The sequence below is a fragment of the Pteropus alecto genome, unplaced genomic scaffold (genome assembly GCF_000325575.1).
Source record: "Pteropus alecto unplaced genomic scaffold, ASM32557v1 scaffold170, whole genome shotgun sequence".
NCBI lineage: Eukaryota > Metazoa > Chordata > Mammalia > Chiroptera > Pteropodidae > Pteropus > Pteropus alecto.
Window position 1 is genome coordinate 813637 of NW_006429634.1, and position 24004 is coordinate 837640.

General features: G+C 37.2%; 1 protein-coding gene across 14 annotated transcripts in view; it reads left to right on the forward strand.

Moving 5' to 3' along the window:
* Nucleotides 1-24004, forward strand: part of NFYC (nuclear transcription factor Y subunit gamma) — a 59003-nt gene that overhangs the window by 7231 nt on the left and 27768 nt on the right. For 4 of the 14 annotated variants that reach the window (XM_006903979.3, XM_006903982.3, XM_025049821.1 and 1 more), the window contains one exon: nt 23495-23607. The exons of 1 other annotated variant lie outside the window; for it this stretch is intronic. In XM_006903979.3, the coding sequence (XP_006904041.1) occupies nt 23503-23607 (105 nt within the window). In that variant the 5' untranslated portion in view covers nt 23495-23502. Of the gene's footprint in view, nt 1-3932; nt 4019-5867; nt 5978-7643; nt 7829-15230; nt 15307-22766; nt 22821-23494; nt 23608-24004 lie in introns of those variants that run through there. 9 more of the 14 variants (XM_025049874.1, XM_025049903.1, XM_025050021.1 and 6 more) reach the window with 9 other exon arrangements.

Genomic DNA, 24004 nt, shown 5'->3' on the forward strand with positions numbered 1-24004 from the left:
AGGAAGGATTACAATCTAAATCTGTCTAGCTGCAAAGACCCGGCTTCTTTTTTTACCCCTGCTTCTCCACATGGCTGCTCTTTTTCATCTTGTCTTTACACATTTCTGTCAAGTGTTCCAACAGCCTTGCTAACAACCCCATCCAGAGCTTCTGAGGCAGCTTGTGCCATCTTTGGATAACTCTGAGAGCTGAAATAGGTCCCTCTAGAATAGTATTCTATCTACTAGTCTTAATTTATGCTTTGGAGAATATAATTTTTTAAAAGCAAATAAGTCAGAATTTATAGTCCACTTAAGGTCTTATTTATTAGTTATTTTATTCATTTATTGAGCAACCATTTACTGAGTACCAGTGCTAGGTTCTCTATTCTCTTGATGTTGTCATTGTTCAAAATGTTTCTGGGACTTCTTTGAGGATTATCTTCAGACTTCCTGTCAGATATTTTAGAAAATGTGTTGACATTCTTTTTTTAAATCTTAAAGGTGGATTTGATTTGGAAAATGGCCAATAGTTGTTCAGGACCAAGTCGGGTGAAAAATATGGTTCAGAAGTTACAACCTGGCAGCCTTGTTTTCTTCGATCTGTTTATAATTTTTAAAAAATTTAAACCAAAATTGAAAATGGAAAGAGTTAACATTAAAACAAGTTGGCTTGTTTTTTTAAAAAAAAAAAACAGACAAAAGTATACTACTTGTGAAGCCATTGCAACAGTTCTGAAAGAGATAATGAGGGTAGTGGTACAAGGAATGGGCATAATGGATTCCTCTGTGGTGCTATTTATAATATTTTTAAATTGAAAAAATTGAGATTATTAATGTGAAACTGATTAAAAATTATGTCACATCCATTCAATGGAGTATTATTCGATAACCAATGACATAGGTCTATATTTGATATGAAAAAATATTCACGTTTTTAAGTGAAAAAACATTACAAAATAGTTTGTATAGTATTTTCTAATATTGCTGTACTAACTCAGCCTCTTATTTACATAAGAAAAATTTCTAAGAGTATATAATCTAAAATACCAACAGTGCTTGATTCTGAGTGGTTGGATTAAAGGTGTGTTTTGTTTTTTTTTTTAAGGCTGTTCTTAAAAAAGTACCCCATCCACCTAACCTATAACAGCATCATTAAAAAACAAACTACTGTATACATCCATCTCATCAGCTTAGTATATAATAATGCATACAACATATTTAATATTCAAATGAATATGGCTTTGTGTCCCCCATTCCAACATATGAGAATTTTATTTTTCTCTACAGGTTCTCTGATATTTCCGGGACCCCCAAGTTTACTTACTAAGTCTGAAGGAGTTAGTTAAGGTCACCATCAATAAAATGTTTGGGCCACTGAAGAGCCTAGTGTTTTTGCTGCTGTTTTAGCTTCTGCTGGGATACAATGTAACTCTCAAATCAGGTAATCTGGAATACTGAGAAGACTCTGTCCTTGGCAGAAATTGTCATGGTGGTTGAGGCCAACTTTTGATCCTTCAGTCATTCCTCAGAATGCCAGATCAGGAGCTGTTCTAGCATCAACTTTTTGTGTCCAGGATCTGGCTTTTTCTTTTTTTATCATCTGCAGCTCTTAACTGCAGTGGACCAGAGTTCCTCTATGGCCCTTGTCAGTTGGCACTAAGTAGTAGCTGCCCTTATAGATGAGACATGTACTCTCCAGTTTTCCTCAGTTCTCCACTACTCGCTGTTATTTCCTTGACACTGTGGTTAAGGCTGGGTTTTATATCTCTGTACCAAGCACTAGGGATATATGTGGATATAAATAAGACACAATTGTTGCCTTCAAGAAGCCCTTTTCTGGTAATAGAAACATGGTAAAAAGTAATTATAATATATGATAAGTGCTATGGTCAAATGTATATTTTGATATTAATTGAGCACCTATCACATACCAGGTATTAATGCTGAGTGCTTTAACTTATTTAAGCCTCAACACTATTGCGAGTTGATGGGTTGCCTCCTCCCATTTTACACATGAGGAAGTGAGCTCAGAAATGGTTAAGTAACTTGGCCAAGGTCATAAAGCTAGTAAGTAGGTAGCTATGATTCAAAACCAATTTTCTGACTAAGAGCATCAGTTTCCATCCTGCCTTTGAGAGCATTAAAGCCTGAACCGTGTAACCAGAGGCACTGATTTTGTTTCATAGTGATCTGAGTGTTTTTTAGGGCAAGATGATGCATATGTCTGGTATAGAGTCTGCTGAGATCCAGGTTCAGGGAAGAATGTGAGTTGGAATCCTAGAGATCCCATGAGGCTCTTAGTCCGAAGTAATGACAGGCTAGAGGAGTGAAAGCTATAGTAAGCGAATGGGTCAGGCTGCCAAATGAAATTCTAGGATAATTCAAGCTCTCTTCCAGTGGTTTGAATTCTACTAAGGCGACTATTGATGAGAAATAGGGGTTGGAATGGGTTTTTTTTGTTTGTTTTTTGCAAATTGCCAAGGACTAATGAAAACTATGTCAAAGACCTTCACAGAGTATAGAGACATGTTTGGTTTAATCTGGTACATCAAAAGCAGAATTGAAGAGTAGGCTTTTAGAATAATAAGCAGACCTCAGCCAGGATTGGTGGTGAAAGGCATGAATTTCTGGCATAAAAACTGGGGAAGATTTTTAGTAGCAGCTGGTACTTCTCCCACACTGCCCTTTATGGCTCAGGAGTTGCTTTCTGCAGAGTTGCGGAGTATGCTAGAGATAAAAAGAGACATTTCCTCATGGTAGCTTTAGGACCTTAAGGAGCTAAGTCTCTCCGAACCTTAAGCCCTTTTTAAAACAAGAGATTTGGATTGGGTGACTTTTAGCACTTCCCATTTTTTTTTCAGTGCTTATTAAGTACAACATACTTTACATACGTTATTAGCTCACTTAATTCTTACAGTGGCTCTGTGATAGAGATATCTGTATATGACAGATGAGGAAATAGTCTCAGGGTTAGACCAGTAGAGGAGTCAGAATTTGAAACTAGCTCTGCCTGACTCCCAGAGCTTAAGTTATTTTGCCATAGTGACACTGATTAATAGTGTTGTGAATATGTTTTTTTCTGTTTCTCTGCCTCTCACTCCTCAAATGAGCTGCTTTGCTTCCTTGCAGCTGACTTGACCTCTAGTGTTTTGGGTTAAAAGAGGCTCTAGTGTGGATAAGGCACACAGCTGGTCTGTTGGCCTTCTGCCTTTTTTTCTTAGACTGATACCTATTCAGAATCTGTGATCTAAATTTTTGAAGAGAGAACTACAATACCTCTGATTCTGTGTAGCTTCAGGATTTGCCCCACAACATACCCCGTTAGCATAACTAAACTCTTATTTAGATGCAATAGTGAAATTGTCTTGCAATCCTTTAATATTTTAAAGTATATTGTTTTTAATGATTGTTAGTTATTTTAAGTCCTTATAAATTATAAATGTGATTCGCTACTGGTTAAATGTTCCTAATAGTTGAGTAATAAAATGTGTACCAACTTATAGGGTCCGTTTTTTCAAATAGCTAAATCTATAACCAACAGATCAAATTCAACATTAGTCTCATTTCTGATTTTTAAATTAATGAAGTTGCGTGTAATGACTTATGCTATCTGTACATATGTGTGACATCTGAGAATTTCCTTGGATGTTCCTGAGGTGTTCCATGTTTTGGTAAGCAATTGATGCAGTGGAAAGAGTACTACCCTATGTGGGACTTGAGTTTGCATCCTAGGTACATGGTTAGGGGGCCAGTTTAACTTCTCTGAACCTCATTCTTTCTCATATGTAAAAGGGGATAGTGAGGATTAGAGGGGTAAAGTACTCAGGACAGAACCTGGCACTGATTAGTATACAGAAATTATTTCATTTTAGTGTAGGAAATGAGTAGAATGTATGTAGAGAAGTTAACATGGAAAAGTGATTGGACAGACCGCCTTGCTTTTATTTCAGGGCTTTGCCGAATCTCTGCATATGCCCACGATGACCTCTCATGTGAGATCAACCAAGGTATTTCTAGAAGAGATCTCATCTACCTGGTAAAATAGTTGTGTTGTTTACTCCTGGGATACTGAGCTTTGATGGGCAGAGCAGATCTAAGGAGATTGTTAAAGACCCCAAGTAATAGTGAGATGTTTCTACTTTAATATTTTGTAAAAAGAAAGACACGTTAACTGATTTTCACCATTTTAAGAGGCTCCTCTTAAAATCTAAACATTTGGGCCCCAAAGCCATAAGTAAATCTTCAACCAACACTGGTAAGCTTCAGTGCCCCCAGAATGTCTTCATTAACCACAATTCTACCAGTTTCCCCCACTATCCGAAAGTAGGTCAGTACTATGAAACCTTTGTAATCCAAAATGGTGTAAAGTGAAGAAGCAATCACCTTAGGACTCATCTTGCTAATAGATGCACAAAATAAATTGAAATAAAGCACAGATGCTTACAGACACAGTTCAAGGCCAGTTGATGCTGAGATGCTAAGTGTTCCTAGTTCTTGGGGAAGGAGCTTGGTGGTTGGTGCCACTTTTGCTGTTCCAGTGCTTGCTTCAAAACTAATGCTGACTGCTGTTTTCGCTTTTTGTATTTTTTCATAAAAGCAAAAATCCTTTTGGATTTTTTTAAGTTAGTGAAAACAGGTACTAATTAGGTCTTTTGTAAAAGTGAAGTGGTGTAAAGTGAACTTTAGAAAAGCAAGGGATACCTGTATTTATAATATCTCAGGCTGGGATCAGCTCTCCTGCTTATCCTTGAAAATGTGGTAGAAAAATTTATCCTCTATTAAAAGCTAATCAGCTACATTTTGTGACTGCCCTAAATAAATTAGTTAATCTAGCAAGCTGTAATGTGCTTTAAAAATATATTCACTGATGTTCTATCTTCTTTGCTATTTTTTCTCCCCCTTTATCATTACTGGTAGACTTTGGAAATGCCACTGTTTCTGTCACTAACTTTATAGATTACCTCAAAATTTTCCTGTTTAAGTTAGTGTTTCGAAATAAAGTGATTTGCCTGGTACTGACAGAGACATGTGCTTTTAAAATTACCATGGACACAGTGACAGATGCCTTTTTAGAAATTCTGCAGATTATTGTATGGCCATTGAAATTACTCTTTGGTACTGTTGAAGAAACTGCATTTTCTTTGGAGCCATTGGATTACCCCACCCAATTTTCTTTTTCAACTTCTGTTAATGCTCAGCAGAAAATCGAAGATAGTTAAGTCACAACTTCCAACCTTGTGCACATTGCTTCTCTGGTTTTACTGCTATAGGATACTGTAGCAATATCTTACAGACATCTTTGATGGCCAATCAGAAGCAGTTAAATTACCTTAAATTGTTTAAATGGAACTCTGACAGCCAATGAGAAATCCTTAGGGTGGGAACTGTAACAGCCCTTTCATGTGATTTTAAAAACAATTCTAAATTTGCAGTATCCTCTGTTTTGGAAGCACATGAAGCCCTAGTGCATCTGCTGTGTGCATTTGCCAGGCATTTCCACGCCTTAAGTTCCCTGTAGTTTGGAGTCTGGATCTGACCCCTGTTCTGCTTCTCAAGGTAACTTTAAAACAGGAAGTGTACAAAGGAGGTAACTGATGACGTGAACAGCCAATCATGGCTTTGTATTCTTAGCCTATAAAGCAGTTCAGCCAATGGGACCACTTTGGAGGCAAGGTTTGGTGTCAAATAGCATGCTAGATTGAATGCCTTTGACTGTTAAAGTGGAAGGAGGCTGCAGGGCTTCATTGGAGCCTCGGAGTTTTTCACTGAGGCAGGGGTCAGCTGAAAGACAAAGAAAAATGGCGAATAGTTTGCTAGAGGGTGGGGGGACAGCTGTTCGGGTTTTCACTGGAGTGGACATTCCAGACTCAGGTTTCTGCATCTCCTGCTGCCTTTTGTTTCCTCCGTCCTTTTGGGGGGGAGGGATAGGAGTGACTTAAATTCTCCCTGTCCGAGGAGATATAAATAACTACATGTTAAATTAATGCAGTTCCCGGTAAGTTTAATTCTTTGTTTTGTGTTAAAATGGTAGAAACTGTTTAGCTTCAGAGAGTGTAGACAAGTTGCACTGTTTCAGAAAATGGCCACTTTACATTCCATGCATACCTTTTGGTGCACCTAGAATACCTTGCTCTGTTTAGATTTTGCATGCCCTTCAACTGGGATTTCTTTTCCTAGTTGAGTATGGACAAGATCAGGTACATGGAAAAAGGCTAATCATTTTTCAGGGCACACAGAAGCAGAGCACTTTCTCTTTGCATTGGGTAAACTTAACTGTTTTCCAAATAATTTTCCTTTGTTCAAGTGCACTGAAGCTTTCCTACAGAATAAGCTGAGTTATTGTAAGACTTTTTCTATTTCCATGCACTTTGTTGACATCTGTGTTTTCAGAGGTGGAAGCAACACTATTGCTGTTCTAAATTTGTGTTAAAATATGATTTGCACTAATGCAGCTTCTAATGGTGAAGGCCCACATGCCAATGTGAAATTCTCCCGTAACTTTCTTGATTTATCTATTTCTAGATTCTAGTAAGTACCAATTTGATTAAGTAACAATCTTTGTTTTAAAATGCACATTTTAGCATAGAATTCTGGTTAGAACATAACTCTCTACTATATTGACAGTGACAAGAACAAATCTTTTTCCACCAATTTCACACATTTTGTCAGGTGTTGATTTGGTTCTTTAAAATGATGTGAGCAAAATGCTTTTCATTTTCTGTATGAAATATTTAAATCCTAATTTACCTGCAGTTTGTGAATAGGAAAGTTAAGAGTGTAGGCACCCTGTCTTTTGCCCTTGATATATTATTTTTTTCTCTTTAGTATATGAAGCATATGCAGGTTGCTAATCAATAACCAGCCAGTTCTTGTGACTAGTGAAATCTTCCATCCCACATACTAAAGATCTATAATACACTTGATTTTAAAAAGCAATTCTTTGTTTTCTTTTTATTTGCAAGTATGGAATGAAGGTCATTGGAACATTTCTGCAGCAGACTCAGTGTGGAACAGTGAGCCAGCAGCACTCACTCTCTGGGTAGGGAACAGGAGCAGGCCCTCTTAGAAGAGAAGTTTGGTGGGTGTTGATTTGCCTTCCCTTCACTTCCCCTCAAGTAAAGGATTTACCTGAGAGGATCGATAGGGGTTTAGATTTTGGACTCTTAGAATTGGAGTGGTGTAGTAGTCAAATTTGCCAAATGCAGGCCTCTGTCGTTGCTCGCAAAAGTGACCTTGAAAAACTGCCGAGGAGTTGAAAGATTGAAGGACAAAGTTTATTTATACAGATTTGAACTGAAAAGCTCTATTTAAGATTAAAAGAGATTATACTTCTGATGTTCAAGTTGAGTAGTTAGTAGGAATATGTTACCGATTTGATTAGTTTTCAAGCAATAAGACAATAGGGCTGTATTCATTCTCTCCCACTCTTATATGTTCCCTGCCCCCAGCAAAAAAATTCTAAATCCTTTTGGTATGATAGTTGAGTGAACTGCTTAACAGATTCAGAATTCCTTGCATGCTACCTTGTCTTCTGTGTAATCTAGAGGGTTCTTAGTGAAGAATGGTATTTCAGGAGTTCAAAGTAGTTATGTTTGTGAAACTTCTTTTGGGGAATTGGAATGCTTATGGTAAGAAAACAGTCATTCTGGGAAGTTATGTCATAAGAGAAAGGAGTATGTGTTAAGGATTACATTTTAACATAATTTTAATTTAAGTTTACTTTTTACAAGTCATTGATTTATATGTTATTAGTTGCTCCAGGTTTTATATATGATTTAAAAAACAGTTGTAGATACTGAATGATCCTATTGGCCCTGGAAGAAGGCCTGGAGAGGGGAGGCAGAAGGTAAGTGGGGCACTGTATGAGTCCTAGATAAAACTCTTTATATTAAGAACTTTATGGATTTAGTTTCTTGGAAAGACATCTAGCCACCATCTCTAGCCTGAGTTTTAACTTTTTTAGGGTCATGGACTCAGAATCTGACCCACTACCTGGCAAATGCACATAGGCATGCCTATGCAGAGCCCTTGGTGACTAAGATATTTTCCAGTGTATATAGAATGGTATTTATATGATCTCTTCATTTGCACGTTAGCCAGGTAAATGTTTCCCAGAGAAATGAAAACTCTACTTCCATAAGGAGTGAAGACCTTCTAGAGCTAATTATAACTTAGACCTAGGAGTGGCTGTGTGTGAGTAGGGAAGGCTTAGATGAGCCTGAGATTTGGGCATTTATTTACTCTGATTACATTATTTGAGGCAGCATAGTGCAGTAGCAAAAGCAGGCTATTTAAAAGTCAGCAGATTTATGTTCAGGTCCCACACAGCTATTGCCAGCTTTGTGAGCTTGGGCAAGTCAGCCATTTAGTGTCAGCTTCCTCACATGTAAAAATGGGACCTAAAAATAGCGCCTTCCTATTTAGTGGTGAGTCTCAAATGAGATCATGTGTGTCAAAAGTGCTTTGCAAATTGCGAAGTGCTACATAAATATTAGTTGCTGCTAATCCAAACTCTTGGTAGGTTAAATGCGTATGAAGATAGGGGTGGTATAGAAAAAAAAGCCAGTATTTTAATAAGTTTACAAAGTAGTTTGTTTAAACCTGACACTTAAATTGGTTCCACATACCTCTTTACCTCCATATTCCTGTTTCTGCTGACGTGACTGTATAATGCATACACTGAGACCATCAAAAAAACCTTCCCTTACCAAGAATTTTAACCTCTTTATCAAAAATTAGCGTCCTCTCAGAATAAGGTGGTATGGGAATTCTGATTTTTTTGAAACCCTTACTAGGTTTAGGAACTGCTCAATAAAAATTGAAAACCTGTTCTGATTGAATACTGAGATTTGCATTATAATACAGGTAAGTTGTAATAGTTGCAGATGTTTATCAGCAGAGGTTACATTTTAGTTTGTATACCAAATATTTATAAGGTAAACTGGAACCATTTTATTTTGTTTGCTTTGTGGTCATATGATCTTTCTGTCAGTTTTCAAGTTTAGGAGGTAGTTACAGCTTGCATAGTAGTAGCAGGCATGTAAATGTTGGGTTGAAGACTTTTTAAAAAAAATTGGTCTTTCATCAAAATACAAACACTAGCATAAATTTCACACAGTCGATACCTACTGTGAGATACATTTCCAAGATAAATGGTGGAAACCCATAGGGATCTCCTCACACATTTTACATGCCTGCTGTCATCTATTTTTAGGACTCTCCTCCCACCCTGGGGTGGGGTGGATATTTTGTGATCTGTTTGATTTCCTGTCCTATTAAGTCATTTCCTCAGGCATGGTCAGTCAGCATTGATTGATGTCTGCCTTCTTTCTGTGCATAGAATAAGGCCTGGCAAAATTGGCATTGGCCTGTCCAAATAAAATTCCAGTTTCAGGAATGTGTATGCTTGAAAACAGCAATCATGGTCACTGTGGGCTTTTTATTCCTAAAATAAGATGGAGTCGTCTTTAAAAGAAGCTATCTACTTTTGTGGAGGCTTCATTTACCCAAAAAACATTCTTAAAGCAAATCATTTATAGGTGGTCTTCATGAATGAAGTTATTTTTGCCTATCTCTACCCTTGATAATATATGCATACAGAGTTTGTATATTCTTAAGTAGGCTGATGGAAATCACTTAGGGATCTAGTCTAGTTCCCTTCTTTAAAGTGGGGAAGTTGAGGCCCAGAGATGTTACACGCCCCAGTCTTCCGGCTTTTTAATGACTTGCCTATGAAAGTTCAGAGATTCAACTCCCATTTAGTTCATTCGATGGTTCTTTTATTCTCCAGATTGTTTTTACCTTTTATTTTTTATATTTGTTTCCCTTTTGGTACATCTGTACAGGAACGGGGAGAAAATGGACTATGGAAAAGGATCAGTAGTCTCCACGTGGTCTCTTGGTTAGAAAGTCTGCCATGACAGCAGACTTATCATCTGAGATCTGAAGATCTCTTGCTGTAGCCAGTTGCTTATTCAGAAAGCTGAGAATCAGCTAGGAAGCTAATGGTGCCCACCTGGCAGAGGCGTCCCAGAGAGCTGGGTTACTTTATACATTACAAGGAAGTACATTAAGATATACAAATACAATACCTGTGCCAGTTAGTGGGTCTTTTGTTTTATTTTGTTTTTGTTAACACACCTCAAGTACAAGTTAATTCCCAAACAAGTTTGGGCCTGGTTCTTCAAGTGTCTTTAAGCCAACCTGTATTTAATAAACAAACTTCCCAGGATCATTTAAACCATTTGACAAGTCTAAAATAGAAGTCATTGTTTGTATACTCCCAAAATATTATTTTACCCATGCTGACTTTAGTCTTTACCACCAGCAAAGTGGTATTGTCTGTATCTGCATGTGTGTGTGTAGTTGTGGATTTGGTTTGTGTTCTTATTTTGCATATTCTCTGATAGACCATAATCTACTTTAAAATTTTAATTTTTCTCTTTTGTAGTTAGATTTCTTTAAACCACCTTCATATATTTGAACAAAAGTTAGTTTATTGAAAGAATGAGAACTTGAATGATGTAACTTATGTAATTTTAAGTCCTGATGTATAGTGTGACTGAAAATTCACGGCTGAATGTTATCTACGTCATGTCTGCATTTCCCAGAAGCTTTGTTTTCTTTTTAATCTATTCTTTCTGCTGCCTCAGTATTGGGCTCAGCTCTTTGGAACTTGGTCAGATTCTATTTGTATTATCACCCTTATCATCCTGTCTCTCCCTTTGGCATCCCAAAGCCAGACCCCATTGTTCAATAATTTACCAAAAGTTTTTCTCTATTTGGAATGTTCACTGTAAATTAAATTACAGTTTTGCACGCTGCAGTGAAAAAGGGCAGTTGAAGGATAAAAAAATGAAAGTAAATTCCAGTGAAAAGGCAGAACTAAAGGAAAAAAAAAGCCTAGTAAATGTTTAACTTTAAAGAGGCATAACATAGCTTGCGACCTTGTGTTCCTTAGTTCAAAGGAAGAATGGAGGCTAAAATAACCACTGCAAACAGCAGTGCAGATTCACTTGGTTATCCTTTTTTCTGGGAAGTACTATCATTTTGATCTGTCTCCATAGTTTCACTTTGATAGACAACTAAAGGAAAGACCTGCTCGACTGGAAATATCCAGATAAAATGATTGTTTCCTTTATCTAAGCTATATAGTTCTTAACCTTTGAGAGAGTACTAAAGTTAGATGCTTTATACTTCCTTTCACTAATTTACCATGCATGCATGCATGTCTTTTATGTGAAGATTTTAAAATGTGTACAAATAAAACTTTACTCCAAGATCTAACAATCTGGTAGAGGAGACAGATGTTGTATATAAAGTGTATGAAACTGATATGGAAAAATACAAGCACGGGACACAATTCAGAGGAGGGGAGACCTTACTTCTAGCTTAGGAATGAAGGAAGGCAGTTTAACTGAGTGTTGGACTCAGGGAGGTAGGGACAGGACATTCCAGGCATGGAGAATAGGAGCAAGGTCATGATTCAAAAAGTGCAGTATGGACTGAAGAGAGCAGTAAATGGTCCAGTCTGCTTAGAGCATAAGGAAATGCATTAGAGACAGAGGGAAGGGCAAAAGAAAGAAATCTGGAGAAGTAAGTTGGGTCAGATGTTGGAGGGCCTTGATTGCTTGGCTAAGAAATTTGAACTGTCTCTTGAAGGTTTGGGATAATAGGTTGATGTAGCATTATCAGAGCTGTGCTTTTATAAGATTTATTAAGCATCATTATGTAGAAAGGAGTAGAATTTGAGAAGACGGTAGAAACAGTGAACAATGCAATGAGTTCACATACTTTTGTTATGAGGGTCAAAAGAGTAATGTAAAGAGCTTAGAACCAGACCTGACACACAGCACTAAATTAGTGTTAGCTATTATTATGATAATTATCTTTTTTATTAACGTGGAGATGATGAGGGGCTGAACAAAATTAAGGGCAGTATGAAGAAAGGTCAGGAGATGGACACTATTATTGCAGAATTTAGCAGTTGATTAGAATTGAAGAACAGAGTCCAGGATGACTCAGATTTCAAGCCTAGGTGACTGAGGATAGAAACAGAAAAGTTAGAAGGTGCAGGTTTGGAGAAGGAGAACGATAGATGTATTTTAGGACACATGGAGTTTGAGTTCTGGATGGCTTTCCACTTGGGGATGTTCAGCATGCAAGACTGGAGAAATATCAACATTGGTAATATATATTTGGAATTTAAGTGCATAGAGATTATAGCTGAACCTGGAGAATCAAGGGAGAGAATGTACAGAAGGACCAGAAGAATAAAGCTTCATATCAAAGATGGAAATACAAAAAAATGTCGGACCCTCAAGTTGAGACACCTAGAAGCAAGCATGGTAGAGTCCTCTCGGTCAGTGTTCTCTAAGCTTTTTAAATTGCACACCCTGTTATCTGAGCATGCAGCTTACATGTATAAATTAGTATTCTTTATTCTAAAAAGTCACTTGGTCATTTTTCGAATGTTAGTTTACTTAAAAACAGAGAATATCTATAACTTCCCTTATCCAGGCATACATAACAAAGTACAGGTGCCACTGTTAAGTTAAGCCCACTTTTTCCTCAGAATACTTAGAGCTCCATGCATGGTGTACGATTTTGGGACAAGTTAAACTGAGTGAGGGCATCAGTATTAGCCCATAGGTTAAATATTCAGAAAGCTAATATTAGCATTTTCTGTGTGTCTTGATATGTAAAAGATTAGAAATACTGCCCTAGAATCTGGTGGCTTTCACTTGTCCTGAAAATGTACAATAGTCTTTTAAAATATCCAGTAGTCCTTTGAGATTAGTTATGTATATGTATATGTGTGTGTATGTATAAGCTTAAGTTTTCTTGATTAAGTTTTAAGTGTGCACGCGTGCACGCGCGCGTGTGCACACACACACACATAGTCATCCAATGCACAGACTGGAGTTTTTTTTTCTGAGTTGCATTAGTCTTAATCATACTGGTGTTAGCTTTGTGAAGTCTCAAATGACAGTATTCTGCAGGAAGCCAACCATAAATGCACATGTAGGAATTTGGCAACATTTGCTTAGCAAGTAATTTATAGCCACATGATCATAACAGTGATGAGAAGCATACACAATAAATTACCAGGAATAAGATAGCCACATCTGTACGGTCTAGCAGAATTTAATATAAGGCACCTACATTTAGTTTCCAGGCTAGGTATGTTGTAATTATCTTCAATCTAAAATAAAGGCAATAAGAAGCTTTTCACTGGAGAAATAGGGATCAATTTACAGCCATCTTACCCGGTTATTTATATCCTGAACTCCATGATTATTTCTCTTCTGGTAATTAAGTGGCCAAATGCCCATGAAGCTACCCTTGAAGGTAGTTAAGCATTGTAATAGTATGTAATGTTTATATGAAACAATACTTTACAGTTAATGGAGTGATTTCATATTTATTCCCTTGGTATTTACCTAAGATAGTTAGGGCAGAGGATTACTACCCCATTTTGTGGGCGAGGAAACAAGAGGCAGAGCCTAGTGACATAAGCCCTGTCCTCTTTGCAGTTGCACTTCGTTACTGTACATGAAACACAAGGTGTAGCTGTGTTCATCTTATGGGACTAATTCCTCCTCCCACTTCCCCTTTTCCTGTGTTTACTCTTCCCCCAAAAGGCACAATTTCCATTTAAAAAAATGGAAAATTTCCTGGAGTTCTCACATAATTTTAACATTATATGACTAAACAAGTGGAACTTAAAAGGATCAAATATATAGTCAAATTGAATTATTTTTAAAGTTTTTGTCAAACAAGATAGGTGAACTCAGCCACCTTTCTTTTCAGAACAAAGCATAGTGTGTTGGGAAAATGTCTTTTGTCGATTCTAAGTTCACTAAGGTTTGATAAGTAGTTGACTTTTTCCAGGTAGATAGGAGGTTAGCATTGTATTAGGTGTTCTGTGTTGTTCCTTAGCTGTGTAGATACACAGTTTGTGGTATGTATTGGGCATCTCTTAGATTTGGGTTCTCACTTTGAACCACAGAGACTGGTATTTTTAGATGAGTCATTGTGTTCTTAAATAACCAGTTGCTTTTTAGTTCTTAGCTGTGATTTATACACCTTGCTTTACCCTTAGGGAGGGAGGTAGAACAAAGGAATTCTGATTTCTTGGAGTGATGGCCGCAAAATAACATTGTCACCATATTCACAATAATAACAATAGCTGTAATTTTGAAGAACTGCATAAATTTAACCAGATGATTCCTCATAAAAGTGTGCAGCTATGGAAACATCTCTAATATGGGGCCAGGCTAACGCTATTTCTGTGAATGATAGTGAAAAGATAGCGTGACTGACTTCCATCACCGGAGAGAGTGAACTTTGAGCTTGATCCACCAGACCTTTTCATCTCCACTCTTGGTTGGTGACCACATATCCCCAAGTCCCAGTCCTTGTGGGCAACTGCAACTTTAACAAGCATGAAAAACCTTAAGCTTTCCACTTTGAAACGTGTAAGAATCTGGCATCTTGGCATGTTGGAGTACTTTTCCCAGGAGAGTGATCAGGAAAACTAAAGGTAAAGGCTTGGTAGATTTATGTTCCAGACTGAGAAGACCCACAGGTTCTTAAGTTTTTGGTCCTCTACTGAGTTATCAATTCTAAAAAGGGAGGAGGACATGTGAAAGGGCACAGAGCTGAGAATCAGGGCATGGATTTTAAGTTCAACTCCGGCATGTACTTGCCCTGTGACATATGGCAAGTCCCTCAGTCTATCTGGATGAAGTATTTTTATCTGTCAGATGGGAATATCAGTACCTGTGTTGTGTTTGTCGTGAAAAACCAATGAGATAATGTAAAGAAAGCTACTTTACAAAGTGTAAAGCAGGTACAGATGTGAGAGATTAGTATAACCGTCTTAGTTGCTTTGCACTCTTTGGAGTGGTTTTCACATTCTCAACTCCTGACAGCTGTATACTTGGAGGTAGGAGATTTGTTTCTTCTCAAGCTGCAGCCTGCCTGCCCTCCCCCTCCTCTTTTTTTTTTTTTCTTTCTTTCAACATTTAAATTAGTGGTAAAAGACACTAAGCAGAGAGCAGAATTCAGTGTATCTGTGAGTCAGCAGAATCCATACAGCTAAGTCAATACAGCCAAGCTCGTCTTGACATTCTTTTAATACCCTCCAGGTTTTTAATTGAGAATTTCCTGAGCAGTGATGATGATATGCTGTCTGGTAATTTTCGAGGCCTTCTAACATGTATTTTCCCATTTGTGTGCTGCAGCTGCTCTGTGAGGTTCTGCTGTAGGTGAGCAGAGGCTCCAAGAAGTGATTTGCCCAAGATCATAAACGTATAGCAGGTTAGTAGCCAGAGAACAAGAACCTCCAGGTCCAGTACGTTTTTTCTTCATGTTTTTACCCTGTGCTTTACTGCCCCCAACTGTTCATAGCTGATTATTCATAGGTGCTACTGACTGACCTAGAGACATGCAAAGAAGGACAAAATAGAAGAGTGACAGAGCATGGAAAGAGAGACAATAGAGAAGAAAGATGCTTATATGATAGGAGACAGCAATGCCCTTCACATCTCTTCTTTGATTGCCACAGAGATGAGATGTTGGGAGTGGGGAGCAGCAAGTGGATAAAAATGATTTTGGGGGGTTCAGGATTTAAGTTAGTGGTCAAAGCTGAGACTACTCATCTTTCTGAACAGTTTGAATAGACACCTTAAAACAATGTATACAAAAAGTGAGAATAAACAGCTATACGAAATCAAGAACACAGTTTTAGAACTTATGCATTTCTGACACCACCTTTTACTGTATTGTAACCTTGAGCAAGTAACTTAAGATACCCAGTCCTCAGCTTTCTTATCTGTAAAATTGGAAGAATATTGAAATCTTTATTACTGAGCTGAGTGAAGATCAATTGAGGGTAATGTATGTTAGTAGTTTATAAATGCTGAAGCTCTTAAGTTGGCATCTTTGAAACATTCTTTAAAATCACACTTCTCACCTCTCCTGAGAGTACACAAACACAGGATCCTGTCAGAAGCTGGACAGGAGAAGGTTCTCAGGGTTTTTGAATCTCAGAAGGGATCCAGTAAGCAGAATGGCTCTTTGTTTTAGGGTATAAGTTGACTTCAGGCTACAGGCATTATTTCTGTATCCAGCCCATGTCAGAATTCTCTTTCAGGCTCAGGGCCTGAAAAACCAGTTAGTCATCATTCTTTCTGTAAGGATTTATTTACTCCTGTTAGGTTGGAGGGTCAAGGAGATTAACAAATACTTCTGTGGGGCAGAGGGGCTAGCCCAGTTCACTCCTAGTGGAGGCTGAACAGGTGAGGGAGCCATATAACAGCTATGTGATTTCCAGCAAGCTTCTCAGCCTCTGGTACTCAGTTTCTCCATCAGTAAATGAAGGATAACACTACCTTTGTTGGGAAAGGATTCAGTGAAATGAAACACTTAACATGCTTTAGAACTGGGTTCTAAATATTATCTGACCCTTTTTTTTAAAGGGCCAGATAATAGTTTTGGCTTCCAGGTCATTCGGTTTCTGTTGTAACACTTCAGCTCAATTGTTGTAGCGTGAAAGCAGACATAGACAATATAAATGAATGAGAGTTGCAGTCTTCAGTAAAACTTAATTTACAAAAAGAGGATGCGGGACATATTGGGCCTGTGGGCTATTGTATGTGGACCTTTGCTTTAGAATATTTTATTAAAATATTTGGTCTCTTTTTTCTACCATACAAAATACTGATAGTGTTTCATATATGCAGGGAAGGTTTAAGTTGAGCATTAGGGAAGGAATGAGGAAGAAAGTGTATGAAGTTAAAATGTTTACATACCATTTCTATTCCACAGAAACATTTTAAATGTTTTGTTTATGCCTTCCTGTCAGTTTCTTTCTATGCCTTCATTTTTTTCCAGTTATAACTATACTATGATCTAGCCCCTATTTAAAAGATTGTTATAGTAGATAGAAAACAGAAACAAGTTTTTGTTTTTGAAGGAAAAGTATCAATACTGCCAACTTGAAAATGTGAGCAGATCTTTAGGGAGAGCCAGTACCAACCTTTAGTCTTTTGGGAAGCATGGTTTTTCCAGTAGGCAGTTTGAAAAACAGCTTCATACTTAGCCTCTTGGAGCTGGAGACAGACACACCCTCAAACACTGAACTTAGAATTAAGCAACAAAGGGGTCTCCAGTAAGGCTACATTATTCCTTCTTAGAGTAGTGGATGCCATCAGGTATTTAGTTATGTCAGGTTTTAGAACTTTAGTAAGATTTCTGAGACTAAGCTTAGTGTTCTTTGCTTAAGTAGAAACCTTAAAAGAGCTTAAAGACTATTGAACCTTCTTTTCTCTCTAGTCACCCTGCCTTCCCTTGTGTTCATTTATTTATTATATCCTCAAGTAGTGAAGTGTAGCCCTTTCATAATAGACCACCTCTTGGCATATGTGTTCAATATACTTTGTTCCTGGAGTGGCTTAGGGGAGTGACTGGCCCAAGGCCACCAGCTAGCAGGCAGCAGGCCAGTTCACAAACACAGGATTTTAATTTTCCAGAGCAGTGTTATTTTTCTTATTCTGAAATTGTCAATTTGAGGTTGGTTTTACTGTGGAGAGCATATGCTTCCTTAAGGCTTGAAATCCTTTTTAGCCATCGTGATTGTTAATGGCATATGTCCTTAGATCCATCTGTACAAATATGAGAACCAAATTGTCTGTCAGTAGAATTGTTTTGTTTTGAAAATCTCAGTCCTCAAATTTAGGTGGTTTTTTTTTGCTTGTTTGTTTGTTTGTTTTTGGTCCTTTGGAAGAATATCTGAAATAGTAAGCACAAGTTAGCTTAAATGCTACCCCTTTTCTTATCTATTTACTCATATTGATATTTTTTCTTTTTATCTCTCATTCACCATTTGAAGTATAACATCTGAACAGCTTTAGCTGGAACTAACTTCAATAAATACCTGAAGCAGTACTGGAACATAAAATACATGTGATAGTGATGCTGATTAGATTTTAAAATAAAATTGTCATTTAATGACAGGAAAACATCAAAAAGTGAGAAAGGGAGTGAAGAAGATACGTGCTTTGAACATAGAGAGATACTTGCTGATGTATGTTAAGTTGGAGACAGGAATGATTAGGGTCACTCACAGCAGCCTAAAGGCTTCAGGTTGGATTGGTGGACATTTAGGGGAAAGATGGTATCATTGTTTAGATTTGTTTTTCATTCATAATTGGACTAAGAGATATTCGATTGTATTTGACAATGAGAGCATTATTTTTAGGTAAAACTTGACTGCCTGGGATGGATCAGCTCTAGTACTTTAATAGAGGCAGCATTGATGAGAGGTTGGGCTCCATTTTAGGGGAGCTTCCTATGATCTTTTTTTTCTTGAATAGTTGTTGTGATGTTATGGTTTTAAGGTATTCACTCCCCAAAACATCTATTTGATTTTAGTTAGTTCAAAGAGCTGTATTGTGCATAAATGACTTTCATAGAAAGAATGAAGTATATGCCAAGAAATAGCTAAAATCTAAAGGTACATAGTTTTAGAAATTAAGGATTATTATAACAAAACCTTATATTTCTTTGTGTTTTATGAGGTTATTTTGATACATCCTGTTCCATGTCTAGGCATATCACTAAGGGAGAATTTGGCAAGCATGGTACCTGGTCAAAAGGAAGAGCTTGAAAAATTTCCAACAGAATGTCAAAAGAGGAACACTCTGCTTTTGGGACGTTTTGAAAACTGCTTAGGTCTCTTTTTCTTTCTTCAAGTATGGTAAAGAGTAACTGGATATTAGAGTGACAGCTAGATTGGCCACCCTTGAATGATCCAATTGAATCATCTCATTTTCTCCATGATTTTCTCCTTATCTTCTTGCTAATGAATGGCCAAACCAGAGGTATTTGCCCTCCTTCTCTTCCTACTTACCTATTGTCATTAATTTTTCAAACTTTGCTAATCTGTCCTGGTCTCCTTTCTGAGAAGCTTCTGACTTTGAAAAGATTTACACTTGGTACGCACCCAGGTTTCCAGCCTTCCAGACTGCCTTGCAACTTTCAGGACACTGTGTGCATGCGTGCGCACCTATCCTTCCTATCATGCTTTTTTATCCTTAGTTCATTTCAGTAAGTCAGGGTGATTTCCGATTGTAGTCTTTCTTACTTTAAAGGCTCAGAGAGAATCTTGCTTATTTTGACCTTCCCAGAATAGTTTGTATAACCAGTTTCTTTGGTTGTTCAGGCAATCTTGGTAAGTCTGTTTCAGGGCCAAGCTTTCCAAGAGGCCTCTTTCTCTCAAAAAGGCCATACTCACCAACTTTCTTGCCCTTTCATTCAGGAATAGTTATCAGACTGCGTGCTAGATGCTGCAGGGGATCCAGAGATGAATCATACTTGGGTCCTAGTTATAAGGAGTTTATAAACCAGAGGGGAAATATGAAAAGGCATACACATAAGTAATGGTCATATGAGGTAATGTGGTGAGAGCAGGAAGAGGTACAGATGAAGGGCTCTAAAGGTTCACAGGAAGGAGTGACTATTTCCAGATGAGGATGTTTAGAGAAGATTTGTGGAAAGTTTATTGGGGTAACATTGGTTAATACAATTATATAATTTTCAGGTGTAAATTATAATTTGACAACTGTATATTCTATTGTGTGTTTACCACCCAAAGTCCAGTTTCCTTCAGCTACCATGTATTTGATCCCCTTTACCCACTTCACCCTCCCCCTACCCCCCTAAATTTGACCCCCTTTACCCCATCTACCTCGCCGCTCCTCTCCTACCCCCTACCCTTTGGTAACCACTAGTCTATAGTTCATGTCCATGAATCTCTGCTTGTTTGTCCTGTTCATTTGTTGCTTTTAGGTTTATATCCCACACATAAGTGATATCATGTGATTTTCAACTTTTTCTGTCTGGAAAAGCAAACTTTTTAAAATAAATTAGTAGATATCGGGAGTTGAGATTGCTTCTAAGAACAACCATTCAATACTTCATCTGATCCTTAAGTCTTTATTAATCAGGCAGTCTTATTCAAGTATTTATAAAGTAATTAATGAACGTGAATTATAAATCTAATAATAATGAATTAAGTCTGGAGAATTCTATACTGTATTTTTCATAGTGATCTAAGTGGCTTGGTCTTAAGGCAGTTTTGTCCTTGTCAACTTTATATATAAATAGCTTTATTCTTTGATAGAGATAGCAATTTAATGTGAAATAAAAAGGGCTCTAAAATATAAATCTCTTTTTTTCTTTTAAATACCTTCTCTCATCATTCTAGAAGATGAACCTAGCATATTTTCCATGAGTTGTAGATGTTATAAACAGGTTACTTCTGTAGCAAAATTAATTTAGTTGCAATTTATGTATTAATTATTAAAATAAGTGATAAGATTAACTAGGGTTGCTTTATATTTTTTAATTTGTTGAGGTGTTTGGTGAGCAAAATTTGTTTGTGATTATGATTAGGTTTTTCTTTCTTTCTTTTTTTTTTTTTTTAATGTTAAGTTGTGCCTTAGAAAATATTGAGCACACCAATTTGTTTTTGTAAAATCTCTTGCTTGAGATTTGGTCTGATTTTTAAAGCCCCGTGTAAAGACGATTGACTTTAAGGAAAGCCTTTTGAATCAAAGTACTCACTTTTTCTAGGACTTTACAGTAACAATTCTTCCAAGAAGTATTAAAGGAATAGCTACTAATAATTCTGTGCAAAGATGCTAGACAACATGCTCCAAATCTTTTTCTCTTTTCTTCCTGAGAGGATGGTCTGTCCCTGGTTAGGAGAGTATCTTTGTTTTTTTGGTCAGGAATTTAGAAAAAGAGGTTTCTGGATGGAAAAATTATAAAAGCTATTAACTCTAAATCCAAAGCTCACACAGAACTTTGTAAATTCAACTTAATGTAAAGAACAGTCAGAGCTGTCCAAAGATGGAAAAGAATGCCTTACCAGTAAGCCAGTTTCCCAGAACTGGAGAGGAAGGAGCTCATATTTAAGCTAAATGACCACTTAGGGTGGGATTAAGGAGGCTGGGCAGAGGTTGAAGTAGAGCTGTGAGTATCTTTTAGAGGGAGTGGGCTTGGTTGGCTCTTAATGTCTATTTTTCAGCTCTAAATTTCTGTGATGCAATAAAATATAAAGGACATTATTGATGTATTTTTTGCCATTATCCATTTGTGATTATCTAATTCAGATGGGCCTCTCAAGTTAAAAACTTAGCTTTTAGTTCATTTTCAAGTTCCAGAAATATTTGTTAACTTCTGTTTTGCACCCAACCCCTACTCCAACAGTGTGTGGCTCTGAGCCACCCAAAGATGCATTCATGATCTATTGACTGCACGCACGTTTGGGAACTGATTGTGCCAACACATCCTTAGTTGGGACAGTGCAAAATTTAAAAGCAGACTGTGCACAGACAGTGTAGAAAGTGCTTCTTGAATTGTTTGCCTTTGTAATGTTTGTGGGAAGAGATCAGAGGACAATCAAAAATTGTTACCAACTTTCTAAATCTCACAGACCTTTACACCCAAACTACACCTACTCATCAGTAGCAAGTAGCAAGTATACAAAGATACCACGTTGGCAATTGTGCATCTTCCTCCTTTGACTGTAGCAGTTCGCAGGGCAGATTTTGCTAAGATGAGTCCTGTCAGTGAATCCATATAATAAAAGGTTAGATTCTTATTTTAATTTGTTTTGATAATTATTTTAATTTCTAGAAAGATATTTTTATTTGCCCCATTTTAAAAGGTTAAAGCCGCACCTTCATTGTCATAGGTAACTCATAAGAATCTATTAATAAAAATAAACGTCTCTAGATTACCTTGATTTCTTTATTCTCAATACATCTAAAAGAATAGTGTATAGGCCATGCACATATGGGTAATAAGTAAAAATGTAATAGGAGCTGAGTTGAGGACCATTCTTAGTTATTTAGGACTCAGGATTTTATCTAGTCATTTCCAACTCTGATTCAACACTCTTCACTTTAATTACCTCCAGAAACGCCAAGATCATATTGCTTCCTAGTACTTAGAGTTCCTGTTGATGTATAGAGCTTCTTGTAGGCCTCCAGCACCAGAAATTGGCTCCAAACCTTTTCCCATTACATCATCACCCACTAATGTCATTACACCAGAGTGAAATTTGCTTTGAAGATTGTACTCTTGTTTTCTTCCCATTTCTTTCCTTTCATCATTTCCTTTAGAAGGAAACAGGAAAAAAAAAAAAATATTGGAGACTCTAGGACAATCCCAGGCAGACATTTGAGTGAATCAAACATCCTCACAGTCTACACCTAGATTTATCAGCCTTCATTCCACTCTGCTGATGGAGAGTGATCAGCCCAGCATGTATCCACATGGAGCCTGGGAAGTAACGCATTTGGTCATGTGACACCTGGCTTTGGTGCTTTTGTTTCAGCCCTTCAGAAATAGTTCTTAATGACTTACATAGCTCCTGCCAGCGTCCTGTCACTGGCATGTTAAACCTTTTCAAATAATTTCCCAGAATGGAAATTCTTAGGATATCACTAAGTTTCTAATTTTTTGTGTGTGTTTAATTAAACTGTTTCTTGCAATTAAGTATTTGCCAGATAAGCATTTAAGCCATCTGGAGATTTTTACTTTCCTCCCTGTAAATCTTTTAAGACATTACGATATTTACAGTTATAGCTGATGTGGAGGTTCTCACTTATCTTCCCTCCCACATCACAAAGTAGTTGACCAAATGCAAGTTCTGACCCTCTCCTCTCTATCCTAAATTTAATTCCCCATTGTTTTTCAACTATCTTTAGAGCTTCCGGTTGATGGTGTGCTTTGTCCGGCTATGCACTGACAATAAGGTTTAGGTAAGGAACAAACTTGGTGGTCGGTTCAGTTCAGAAACTTTGTGCCACCCCCTCAATTACTGGCCTAGGCTTTAGTGCTTTTGTTTCCTTTGAGGCAGATTATCTTGAGATTAGAAGGAATAATCATCAGTAGTCCCAAAGAAATGGGGCCACAGTATCTAGAACAAAGGAACAAACTTGATTCATTTTATGACTTTGGGTTTACATTTCTGCAAAGTTTTAATCACTGGGGACCCTTACTATATCTGTTGCAGCCTATGGCATGGAGTGTGAGAAGCCACATAGAACTTGAAAAAAATATTGGAGGAATGATAGTGAAAATTTATGAACTGGGTTAGGGCAACCAAGTGCCTTCACCCCCAAGATGAGACATTAAAAGCCCTTGATTTACATTAGGATTTCAGATTGGATTTCTAGCAATTTTAGATTTTCTAGTTGGAGCTCCTTGATATTCTCTGAGGTATAAACTGAATAGAAGCAAAAACTTTCCCCTATACTTTTTTGCTAAGATTTAAGTCTGCATTAAAAACCTCTTTAGCATAATTATATACCTTCTCAGACTGAAAAGTTGATGAATTAGTGAAAATATCCACAAGGAAAGATATAAATAACCTGGACAGAAAGTCTGACTTTATTATTATTTTTATGTGTCTCATGTACGTGTTTGTTTTCAGTTGTCAAAATGTCCACAGAAGGAGGATTTGGTGGTACTAGCAGCAGTGATGCTCAGCAAAGCCTACAGTCCTTCTGGCCTCGTGTCATGGAAGAAATCCGGAATTTAACAGTGGTAAGAAAGAATGAGAAGTTTTTAACCAATATAAAAAGCCATGAGATGAATAACCAGAAGACTAAAACATGTTTAATCTCAAGCACATTTACAAAGGCTTAATCCATTCCTGACCTTGGGATGAGGAAATGAAAATATAATTTACCTTAGGTGAGGTAACTATAAGGATCTTTTTTCATATTTTAGTAACTTTTCCTTAGGCATATGAGTGTGTAGTGGATATTTTGACTTGAAGTTAGTTTAATGTGAAGCATATCTTTAGAGAATGCAGAAGAGCAGAGCTCTCACTTTTCTTCAGTAGCTTGAGCTCATTTCTTAGGCCTGATTTAGTGGCCCTGCCAAATTTCTAGAACCCGGAGAAAACTACTGAGCAATTTATTCAAAAACAAATCTATTA